Source organism: Lagenorhynchus albirostris, chromosome 20 (assembly GCF_949774975.1).
Source record: "Lagenorhynchus albirostris chromosome 20, mLagAlb1.1, whole genome shotgun sequence".
Classification (NCBI taxonomy): Eukaryota; Metazoa; Chordata; class Mammalia; order Artiodactyla; family Delphinidae; genus Lagenorhynchus; species Lagenorhynchus albirostris.
Window position 1 is genome coordinate 28,784,749 of NC_083114.1, and position 12,029 is coordinate 28,796,777.

At 45.5% G+C, this 12,029-nt stretch overlaps 1 protein-coding gene across 7 annotated transcripts in view; it reads left to right on the forward strand.

Annotated features, from left to right (window-relative positions):
* Positions 1-3,375: 3,375 nt before the first annotated feature.
* Positions 3,376-12,029, forward strand: part of SCPEP1 (serine carboxypeptidase 1) — a 71,606-nt gene continuing 62,952 nt past the window's right edge. For 6 of the 7 annotated variants that reach the window (XR_009537799.1, XR_009537800.1, XR_009537802.1 and 3 more), the window contains exons 1-3: positions 3,376-3,477; positions 5,343-5,491; positions 9,930-10,019. Coding sequence is in view for 1 of the 7 variants with exons in the window: in XM_060135945.1 (XP_059991928.1) it covers positions 3,414-3,477; positions 5,343-5,491; positions 9,930-10,019 (303 nt within the window). In the remaining 6 variants the exon portion in view is untranslated. The remainder of the gene's footprint in view (positions 3,478-5,342; positions 5,492-9,929; positions 10,020-12,029) is intronic. The other variant, XR_009537803.1, reaches the window with a different exon arrangement.

Consider the following 12,029-nt stretch of genomic DNA (forward strand, 5'->3'; position numbering starts at 1 on the left):
TGGTGGCCCAATGTTTAAGACTCCACCCTCCCAATGCAGCGGGCACAGGTTTGATCCCTAGTCAGGGAACTAAGATCCCGCATGCTGCAAGACGTGGCCAAAAAAAAAAAAATTTTTTTACTCAGTTGAATTTTCTTCGTTAACACACCTATCAAAATGTGCAATATTACCACTACCCCCAGGAAATTTCATATCCCTTCCCTGTCAATGCCTACCTTTTATCCCTTTGATACCTGCCTTTTATCAACCACAGTTTCTAGTTGATTTTTACTCTGTCATTTTATCAGGGAGTTCCCTCCCCTCCATTACTTCTACTGAATAAGCCCATCCCATGATTTAAAAATAACACTTTTAACGTTATATTCAGTCGCCCCTCAGTATCTATAGGGGATTGGTTCCAAATCACCCCACAGATACCAAAATTCACAGATGCTCAAGTCCCTCATATAAAATAGTGTATTTGCATATAATCTCCCATACACTTTAAATCATCTCTAGATTACTTATAATACCTAATACATGCTATGTAAATAGTTGTAGATACAGGCGTGACTCATTTTATTGTACTTCACAGGTATTGCATTTTTCACAAATTGAAGGTTTGTGGCAACCCTGTTTCAAGGAAGTCTATTGGTGCCATTTTTCCAATAACATTTGCTCACTTTGCATCTTGTGTAACATTTTGGTAATTCTTCACAATTTGCCAATATTTCAAATTTTCATTATTATTATATTTGTTACGGTGATTTGTGATCTGTGATCTTTGGTGTTACTATTACAAAAAGATTATGACTTGCTGAAGGCTCAGATGACGGTCAGTATTTTTTTTAGCAATAAATTTTTTTTTAATTAAGACATGTACATTTTTTAAGGCATAACACTATTGCACACTTAATAGACTACAGTATACTGTAGACATAACTTTTACATGCACTGGGAAACAAAAACATCTGTGTGACTCTATTGTGGTGGTCTGGAATCAAACCGGCAATATCTCCAAGGTATGCCTGTACAATGTTAATGCTATGTAAATAGTTGCTTGCATGCAGTAAATTCAAGTTTTGCTTTTAGGAACTTTCTAGAATTTTTTCCAAATATTTTTGATCTCCTGTTGGTTGAATCCACAGATGTGGAATCCACAGATATGGAACCAGCCAATAGTGAGGGAGGGCTGACTTGCAGAATAACGGTTGCAGCCTTTAATGCAATAGTACCACTTCTATTTTATCTTAGAGAAATAACCCCAAATATGGAAAATACCATAGGCAAAATATAGATACTTATCATAGTGCTATTTTTCTGTGACAAAGTGAAGCCCTAGAGTCTAATTATGGAAGGGTTTAAGTGTATTTGAAGCTCTGGCGACACAGAACAACTTTGAATGTTTAGCTAGGAAAAGTTTAGGACAATCTTTGTTACATCATTACTTCTGTTTGACTAACGGTGTAACTTTTACATAAATAATATCTTTCAAATGTTTCTCCAGAGGCTCATCCCCAATACCAGCATTATGGGATTTTACTCATTCTGGAGCATCCCATGCTAAAGTTTAAGAGAACCTGGTTGCATATTTCTCTTCTCTGGCCCAAATCTCAGCACCCTCCCCCTTCATCTGCAGCACTCTGCCATTTCACAAGGCTGCAGATGAAAACATCTGTCTGTTAATTACCTGCAGGGGCAGAGGGTTAGAGAAGGGAACAGGAAAGAGAGAGTTGTCACATGTACTTTGTTTTTCTGTTTTGCCATGTGCACCTTTGAAGCAGAATATTTAGAAGTAACCTGACCCTCTTACCACCCTGCACAATCTTGTTTCCTAGCTCTGAGGTGAGTTATTCTGTACACCCTAAAATAAAAGTGACATTTAGACACACACACACACACACACACACACACACACACACAAGAAAACACCTCTCCCATCCTTTTTCCTCCCTTCCCCTTCCCAAACCTCTAATTGCCTCTTTAAAATGATTGTTGTCATGTTAACGAAACGGTTAGGTGTTACTTAGGTGGCTCGGTCCTTTATGTCTCAGCGTAGAAAGGATTCAGCGAGAGACAAACTGATAGGTAAGAAGTGATTTATTAGAATAGGACACTTGCGAGGCTTAACAAGCAGTCAGGCAAGCATTGCGATGCCCCGAGTACTTAGTGGGTTACATTTTTATAATCAGAGGAAGAGAGAGGAGGGGGAGAAGACCTTCTTTGTCTTTCTTGAGTAGATGTCATGCTTTCCTCATCAGTTCCTCCTCCAGATTGGGTTTTTTGTCCCTACATAGTCAGGCCAGAACTGTCATGGCACTTTGGAAAACTTATTTCAGGTCTCAGTACAATGAGGACCTTTCACTTTGATATGTCACCTTTCCATAAATGATTGTTTTTTGTGTGCACAGAGCATGCCACCATTGTTGTACTGTATTGTTCCGGGGCATGTCTCAGGCTTCTGTTGCATTATTTTGTTGCTAATCAAGCTAGCTTTATTTTGTTGTTAAGCAAGCCAATCTGGCTTTGATGCTAAGCCACTTGTTCTGCTTTGACTCAAGCAAGCCCACATTTTTTCAGGATTTTCCCATTACTTTCTTGAGTGATCATTAATCTACTGTGGTCTCCCAAAGCTCCCTAAAGTTCCCTGTCAACAATCCCCCTAACGGGTTTCTAAGCTAACTATTTGATTATCCTACTCAGTCCCTATCATTAACAACACAGAATTATGCCAATGACAAAGTATCGAGAAAGAAAACAGAATAAAAAATTTTATTATCCTATTTAAAAAGATGACGTAAAAGACTAGAGGAAAAAAAATCCCAAATGCCAACACTGTTTATGTAGTATCTAATTTTCCCCCCAAATTTCCAAAATGTCCATTATATTCGTAATTTTATAAGAAAAATAATTTTAAGAACAAATCTATGAAAACGGAATCCCACAGTTTCCAGATTAAGCTGGCCAGGTTTAATCTGATTGGGGCAGATGCAGCAGTTTGAAATGCCAGGTCTTTTGTTGGGGATGGAAGAGATGGGCGGGGCAGGAAGGACGGTCCTCGTGGTTATTTCTCTGTAGCGTCTCAGTTCTGTCGCACAACCCAAGTCAAATCAATGCATTAAACGCCTCTTCCTTTCTGCTTGTCCCCAAAACGGCAAAGAACGACGTAGTGGGGCAAAAAGAACACCCCGAGCGCCGTTGCAGGGATCCTAGTGGGCCAACTGGGCAAAGGGCGCGCGAGACGTCGCTAGCCTCTCCACCCGCCCAAGCCCCGCCCCGCCCCGCCCCGCCCCAGCCCCGCCCCCGACGCCCAGGCCCCGCCCCTGACGCCCAGGCTCCGCCCCCGTTCCGGCTCGGCCTCGCCCAGCCCGCAACCGTCACGTGCTGAGGCGCGGCGTCCAGCCCGTAGCTGATGCTGCCGCGCGGTATTCGTCATGGAGCTGGCGCCGCGGAGTTGTCTTATGCCGGTGCTGCTGCTGCTCCCGGGCCTGAGCACGGGTAGGTTCGGGCAAAAGTGTTTCAGCGGCCGGTGCCTCCTTCTCTTCTTTAGGGATAAGAATCTGTTAGTGGGTTTGTGCTTTTTAAAGCATATTCCTTTTCCCCTGTTTCTGCCTTGCGTAATTATTTTTGCTTTTGAGTCTCACTCTATTTTTTTTTTTCCGGATTCAAAGTTCTTTTTCTACTTTTTTCTGGCTCTGGGTGGTCTGCTGCCTTGTTTCTTCCCTGCGTGTAGGTAGAAGCAGTTTTGCAAAATGTAAGATTTGGAGAAGCTCCTGATCAATGAGGGTTCCGCAATCTTAAGGCCACCTCCCTTTTCCTGCCGCGATTGGCTGCTAAATGAGATTATAAGGTCTTTTTATTTTGAGCTGAAACACACGGTACCAAGACTGAAAAATCCTACCACGAATGAGACGTTTAATTGCGAGTAAGCCTTTCTCCCTCTACCTGATCAGAACAGGCAGGATAATATGTCCCCTCACCGCAGTCCTTTTTGGCAAAAACAAATTCGTGTTTAATGGGATGACTTGCAAATTGATTTTCAGTCTTTTCTTTAAGCAAAATGAGCCCTGGTGTGAATCAAGAACTGAGAATTCGAACTAACCACAAACTTGCCTTGTGATCTTAGGCAAGTTGCTTTACTTGTTTTCCCTTTTGTAAAATGGGGATCATATGACCCTTCGACTTGTGTCTGGGAAATGTTGTCGAATAGGTTGCCCCCCGATTTTTTTTATATAAATTTATTTTATTATTATTTATTTTTGGCTGCGTTGGGTCTTTGTTGCTGCGCGCGGGCTTTCTCTAGTTGCGGCGAGCGGGGGCATTTATTGAATGCCTGGTAAGTGCTAGGTATTGTACAACTATCTTGATTGTTTCAAGGATCTTGCATTTTTTAGTTGGTCTAACGATTAAGGAAATACCCTTTTTCATATTTGTTGCCGACCTTTCTTTGTTGTTTTGCCTTTTATTTTTGTTGTACAGAAATGTAACAAGTTTCTGTCCTCAACTCTTGAATTTTGTTTTATAGTCTCTAGGGTATGCTTTAATCGTTTCCCCATCCAGAGGTCAAAGAGACTTTCAACTCTATTTTCATATTATTTTTCACATCTAAATTTTAAAATTGAAATATCTGATCCACTTGGAATTTATTTTGGTTTAGAGTGTTAAGAAAGAACCTACATCTCTATTTTTTTTCTTCAAAAATCTTTTACTCCAGAGTAATATAGTGAGTAATCTTGCCCCACTAACTTGTGATGCTGCTTCTTCTTTTTTTTTTTTTTTTTGCGTTATGTGGGCCTCTCACTGTTGTGGCCTCACCCGTTGCGGAGCACAGGCTCCGGACGCGCAGGCTCAGCGGCCATGGCTCACGGGCCCAGCCGCTCCGCGGCATGTGGGATTTTCCCGGACCAGGGCATGAACCCGTGTCCCCTGCATCAGCAGGCGGACTCTCAACCACTGCGCCACCAGGGAAGCCCGTGATGCTTCTTTAATTGTATATTAAATGAGGAACAAAAATCAACGTGCTGCATTTTGAGATTTTTTTCCCCCAAAGTGTAAATCTCTCTCTTTTAAACAGAATTATAAACACGTTTTATGCTTCCTGTTAAAAATCCAAACATTACAGAGGGTGTAGGTGAAAATGTGAAAGCCTCCAGCCCCCTGTGCCACTATTAAGTTTGGTATGTTTTTTCATAGCTGAGTTTTTTGAGGTTTTTTTTCCTTATCTCCACAATATATTGGAGTAAATAAATTGTCTGAAGTATAAACCAAATCATCACTAGCCTAACCCAGCCGTGTCTCCTGGGCTGGGAATTTAACTGGACATAGACATTCTTCCGGAAAATCGAATTGTGCTTCTGTTTCAGGAGCTGTCATCAGCTGGCCCACAGAAGAGGGCAAGGAAGTATGGGATTATGTGACTGTCCGGAAGGACGCCCACATGTTCTGGTGGCTCTATTATGCCACCAGCCCCAGCAAGAACTTCTCAGAACTGCCCCTGGTCATGTGGCTTCAGGTAAAATTGGTTTCACTGCCTGGCCTGAGGTTGAGGCCAGGTTTCCCCCACTTACCACCTTGCTTGCCCTTAAAGGCTCACAGCTCAGCAGTGAAGAACTGATGTGGTCCAGCAGCCAGCTGGGGCTCTCCGAGGCTTGGGAATTCAGCGTCCTTCTGAGGCAGGCAAAGGCGATGGTACAGTCAAGGAAGCCAAATCAGAGAGTGAGAGGTTCTAGTCTTTTACGGGGGTCTTTTTCTATTGAGCCCAGCACAGGCAGCAGTAGGAACCTTACTGGAAGCTCCTGAAGACACATTTGACAATATGCTGACAGAAAGTGTTTCTGGAAGGTTCCAAAGCAAAGACTGAGGTACCCTGACCAGCCCTTCCTCTCCCCTCCCAGTCCTTTCCTAGATCTGAATTCCTTGCCCCTAGAAAAACTGGTATTTTCAAAGAACTCAGCCTTTTGTATCTTAGCATTAAGTGTCGGGCCCTATCCTTCTCCCTAAAGAGTGTTTGCATTTTTAATCTTGAGCTCTAGTGGTAGGATTGAAGACAGGAAACTGGTTGGAAATTATTTGAGGGCAGGCAGAGGATCCTTCCTTCCTTTCATTCCTAAAATGTCTGTACAAAGGTGGCCCACACCCACCTGGAAGACCAAGATCTAGGGAGGGGTTGAGGAATGCGGTCTTGCTTCACCTTCTGGAAACTGTAGGCATGGCCCAGCTGGGGCACCAGGTTGCTCACCAGTAAATAGGGCGCCCTAGGGCTTCCCTGGTGGCGCAGTGGTTGAGAGTCCGCCTGCCCATGCAGGGGACACGTGTTCGTGCCCCGGTCCGGGAGGATCCCACATGCCGCGGAGCGGCTGGGCCCGTGAGCCATGGCCGCTGAGCCTGCGCGTCTGGAGCCTGTGCTCCGCAGCGGGAGAGACCACAACAGTGAGAGGCCCGCGTACCGAAAAAAAAAAAAAAAATAGGGCGTCCTGATACTCACCCCCATGGGATGTAAATGTCACTTCCTCCAAAAATGTCATTATTCGTAAGCAGCCTCCCAGTGCCCCCAGCTTTGCTTTCCAGACCAGTGGATACAGGCTTTCTGATGAGATAAGAAGAGCAGTTTGCACGGAGGGGCCTTTTTCTCTTGGGATTATCGCAAGTCTTTTCTTTGAAGGCTGGGGTGAGGCTCAGCCCGAGAGCGCAGATATGAAAATGTCTCAGAAGAAGAACCCGTCTGTGTGTCCCAGGGAGCTTTTGTGCATCCCGGGCAGCTGGAGATGAAGCTGTGGCAGGGCTGTCAGGGAGAGCCGTGCAGTGGACAAGCCCAGTTCTGCCTTCCTCCCACTTAGAGCCGTGGCAAAACACTTCCCTTCTCTGGGCTTTGGTCTGCGGGATTTCAGCGGTTTTCAAACTTTTTATTAATCAGCAGAACTTCTTCCGCTCCCAAGTGAAAGCTTGCAGACCAGCCAAAGCAGAAGGAAGTGCTGGGGCCGAGGTTGGGGCAGAGTGTCAAGTCCCACCCATTCAGCCTCCCCTTTGTCACGTGCTGCCCCTCAGGCACTTTCTGGGCTTCCAGGAACACAGTTTGAAAACCACTGAATTTCTGAAACTGCAGACCTTCCTTCTGGTTGACTGCAGAGTAGGGCAGTTGTTTTATTTGAATGAGTTGCCAACATTTACAAATCAAGACATTTCCTTCCTTTTTCCAAAAACCAGGAGATGCGATTACTTGGGGCCTGAACTTGCTGTTCCGGAGCGGAGTGGTGGGGCCCCTCTTGCACACAGGCAGGAGCTTCTGGGGGACCCACCTGCCCTCTCTGCTCCGTGTGGTGCACTTCTGGCCCCTCAAGACCGTGCAGTTTGTGACCTTTGGTTTCTGTGAGCTGAGATGCTATTTGATGGTTATCAACGGGCTCACTGTCCTGCTCTTCATCTCCTCAGAGGCCCAAGGGAAGGGGAAAAGAGTATGATTGAGGAAGAAATAATTAATTCAGGTTAAAAGGAGATCTCTTTTAGCAGCCTACTGAGAATCCATGCACTGACTTCTCTGGACAGGTCTTTGGGAGTCAAGGTCACGTCATCTGAGTGGAGTAGCTCTGAGTGATGTAGTGTGCTACGTTAGGTACACTTTCAAGTCATTTAAGCGTTTTAGTTTGCCCTTGGACACACTTGCCATATTTCAGAGTCACTGCATAGTCCCGGGCCGTGACAGGACCCCCATCCCAAAGTTCTAGACAAAGAGATTTTGCAGTGGTATGTTATCAAGTAGAACAGGACAGGAGAATGGGATTTCTCCCACAAAGACCATACCTCTAGGATTCCAGCTTCTCTCCTTTCACTTTGGTCCTATCCCAGCCCAGTAAGTCCACTAGGAAAAAGGGGCCCAGCTTTCACTCAAGGACCCTTGCTTTTATTTTATTTTGTTTTTTGCTTTGCTTTTTTTTAAATTGAATAATAGTTGGTGTACAGTATTATATGTTACAGGTATACAGTATAGTGATTCACAATTTTTAAAGGTTCTTCTCCATTTATAGTTCTATAAATATGGGCTATATTCCCCGTGTTGTACAATATATCCTTGTAGTTTATTTTATACATAGTGGTTTGTATCTCTTAATCCCCTTCCTTTACATTCCCCCCTCCCTTCCCTCTCCCCCCTGGTAGCCACTAGTTTGTTCTCTATATCTGTGAGTCTGCTTCTTTTCTGTTACAGCCACTCGTTTGTTGTATTTTTTAGATTTTCCATATAAGTGACATCATACAGTATTTGTCTTTCTTTGTCTGACTTATTTCACTTAGCATAATACCCTCAAAGTCCAATCATGTTGCTGCAGTTGGCAAAATTTCATTCTTTTTTATGGCTGAGTAGTATTCCATTGTATATATATACACCGCCTCTTCTTTATCCATTCATCTGTTGATGGGCACTTAGGTTGCTTCCATATCTTGGCTATTACAAATAATGCTTCTATGAACATTAGGGTGCATGTATTTTTTCAAATTAGTGTTTTTGTTTTTTTCAAATATATACTCAGGAGTGGAATCACTGGATCATGTGGTAGTTCTATTTTTAGTTTTTTGAGAAACCTCCATACTGTTTTCCACAGTGGCTGCACCAATTTACATTCCCACCGACAGTGTTACAAGGATTCCCGTTTCTCCACATCCTCACCAACATTTGTTTGTGGTCTTTTTGATGATAGCCATTCTGACAGGTGTGAGGTGGTATATCGTTATGGTTTTGATTTGCATTTCCCTGATGATCAGCAGTGTTGAGCATCTTTTCATGTTCATGCTGGCCACCTGCATTTCCTCTTTGGAAAAATGTCTATTGAGTTCTTCTGCCCATTTTTTAATCAGGTTGTTTGTTTTTTGATGTTGAGTTATATGAGCTGTTCATATATGTTGGATATTAACCCCTTATTGGTTGTATCATTTGCAACTATTTTCTCCCGTTCCATAGGTCTTTTCATTCTGTCGATGGTGAGGACATTGCTTAGAGGGATTTATAGCCTCCCAGTTTTATAATAGTTAGCTTGGTGTCGGTTCAAAACATTCAATAGTTTCATAAACTCTCTGTTGGGGTCCTTTAGTTACCCCTGAGCCCTGACTCTATGTTGTCTTTTTTTTTCCTTTAGATTTCCCTGTACAGATTGCCCTGGTTTCTGTTTTGCCTGAGCTGTTTCCTTCCATCATTGTGTATCTCCCTTTCCTAACCATCTTGCACAGGGAGACAGCATCCTTTTATTCAAGGCCCTCGGCCTATCCTGTTGGCTCAGCTGACCCCTGAGGTTTTGTCCAGAAAAGCACTGACCATCCTTACCCCTGACCATCTCCTGAAGGACCTCCTCCCCTCTCTTAGCCCTTAGAAGCCATAGAACCTCTGCCTCCCATTGTCTGGGCCCCCAGCACTGAGCTTCTGTTCAGAATCCTGCCCACAGTGTTGAGTGCTTCCTGCCCAGGGACTTCCGCATTTACTATGTTATATCCGGGGGATCATCTTGATCAAACTGCCCCTCAGTCTGGGTCCCTGGTAAATCCTCAGGGACACTGAGGAGAGGGTGGTGGAGAGTCACAAGGCCCCGGGTCCAGTCCTGGTGGAGCCCCTAATTGCCATGTTCCCTCTCTGGGCCATACTGCTCATCTTTGAAGGGAGAGGTTTGGACGAGATGTTTTGAGGTCAGCAAACCCCACGGGTCAAGCTCAGAGAATCAGAGGTAGGAACGTTCCCTCTGGGGGCTCTTAGCCCGGTTGCTTCCTTTTCTTAGAAAGACTTGAGCAGTTACCAGGGGCTCAGTTAGTGCAGACACTGGGTCAGTTGTGTCCTGTGTGTAAGGTCGACCCAACCATCACTGACTCATAAATTGTTTATAGTGAATGGGGTCATTGTTGTAGTGACGAAGGTTTGACTGACATTTTCTCTGACTTTATTTTTGTTTGTTTGTTTGTTTTTGCTTTCACAGGGTGGTCCAGGTGGTTCCAGCACTGGATTTGGGAACTTTGAGGAAATCGGGCCCCTTGACAGAGATCTCAAACCACGAAGAACTACTTGGGTACAGTGAGGAAGGCCTCGAACTCAAACTGCCGTGTGGCCTCCCCCAGGCTGAGTCCCACCCAGCCCTACACCATTCTGGGTGGCGTCACAAGTTGAGCCATCCCACTCCACCCCCCTCCCTCTTCCTCTGTGTCCAGGGGGACCTTGCGTACTTGTCCACAGGCTTCCTCTCTGGCCAGCCTCTTCCATTTCTTGGGGCAGCTTATCCCACACTGGTCACCTTCCCAACTCGGTGACCTTTCTCTCCACTTGCCTGCAGAAACCTCTGTCTACTCTAGCAGACCCTCTGGACCTTGTCATGACCCACATATTGGCCATCCCTGCAATCTGAGACGCCAGGGTCCCACCTTCTGGCCACAACCTGCAATCCTTTCCCCTCCTACTCTCCTACTTCCATTCTTGTCTTCCTCAGGACTTCAAACCCCTTGTCCTCTGCCCTTTTGATGTCTCTCTAATTCTCTGTCTCACCCTGCCCCCTCATTCTTCGCTTCACTTCCTTACCTAACCCCCACCCCTGGTTCCCTCATTCTTCTCCCTCCGCATCCTTGCCATGCCCAGCCTGGGGTCAGTCCCCCTGTCCACCTGCTCAGCCCCTTCCTCCAGGCTGCCAAACACTGGTGGGTAAACCCACACCAGTGGGCAGGGTGGGGCTGTTGCTCCCAGCTGGTGGCCACCCTCTGCTCTGTGCTTCTCCTCTGCTCCTCTCCCATCTGTTGATGGACACTTAGGTTGTTTTCACCTTTTGGCTGTTGTGAATAATGCAGGGAACATTAGCGTACAAATATTTGTTTGGGCCCCTATTTTCAATTTGGTGGGGCGGGGTGGGGAATTGCTGGGTCCTATGGTAGCTCTATGTTTACTACCCAAGTGTTGCTAATATTCTTCATCCACCCCTTTTCCATCGCCTCTTGTGGGTGCTTTCAACATGCCCCCCCACCCCCAATCCACTTCCCACATGGTGCTTGGGTGAAACCCTCCAATGCCAGTCACTCCTTAGTTTACTCTCTTTCAGTTCCCCAAAGATCGGATCCAGATTCCTGGGCGTAAACTGGCTTCTGCTAGCCATACCTCCCAGCTTCTCTGCATGCGCACTCTCCTTGAGGCCTCTGCGCGGGCCATTCCTGGGCTTGCACTTCATTCCTTTGGTCACCCGGTCACACCTAGCTCACCAGACTCACCTCTAAGACTCTGCAGGAGCACCTCCACCTGAAGATCCCCTCTGAGCCCTTTGATTTTCTTGTCTGTCTCCATACTGGTCTTCTTTAAGCACATTTTACTTACTCTTGCCTCAGGGTCTTTGCACATGCTGTTCCCTCAGCCTAGAACATTCACATACTCACTTCCAGTAGCAGAGTACCCCACTGGCTTGTCCCCAAGCCTCCCACGACTAATAGGGTAATGTGACTGGGGCAGAGAGCCTGAACAAGAAGTGAGGAGATGCTGGCCTTGGTCCTGACGCTGCCATTACCTATCCAACTTTGTGACCTTGGACAAGTCCTGGGCCTTTCTGGGCTTTAATGTCCTGATCAGTAAAGGACATGGCTGTAGTGTGTCATCACTAGGGATCCTTCAGGATGTAAAATTCTATAACTCTAAACCTCTTTGGGAAAGGTGTTAGAATAAATTCTGTTCTTGTAGTGTTCAGCAAAGCCAGGCCAATGTGGAAACTGGATTCATCTTGAAGAAAACAGACGTGTGGTATTCCAACCTCTCACTGCTTCGAGCTGTTGCTCAGACTGACACTGCATGGTTCTACCTGCACGAATGAATTACATTCAGGACATTTGTAGTGTCTGAAAGTAACAGCCTAGATGCTTCGATCCCTGTGTATATGTTAATTTTTCCTTCTTGCCTCTCCTTTTCTTTGCCTTTCTTTGCTATACTAGTCTGTGTTCCTGTTCCAATTTTTTTTTTTTTTTTTTGCGGTACGCGGGCCTCTCACTGTTGTGGCCTCTCCCGTTGCAGAGCACAGGCTCTGGACGCACAGGCTCAGCGGCCATGGCTCACG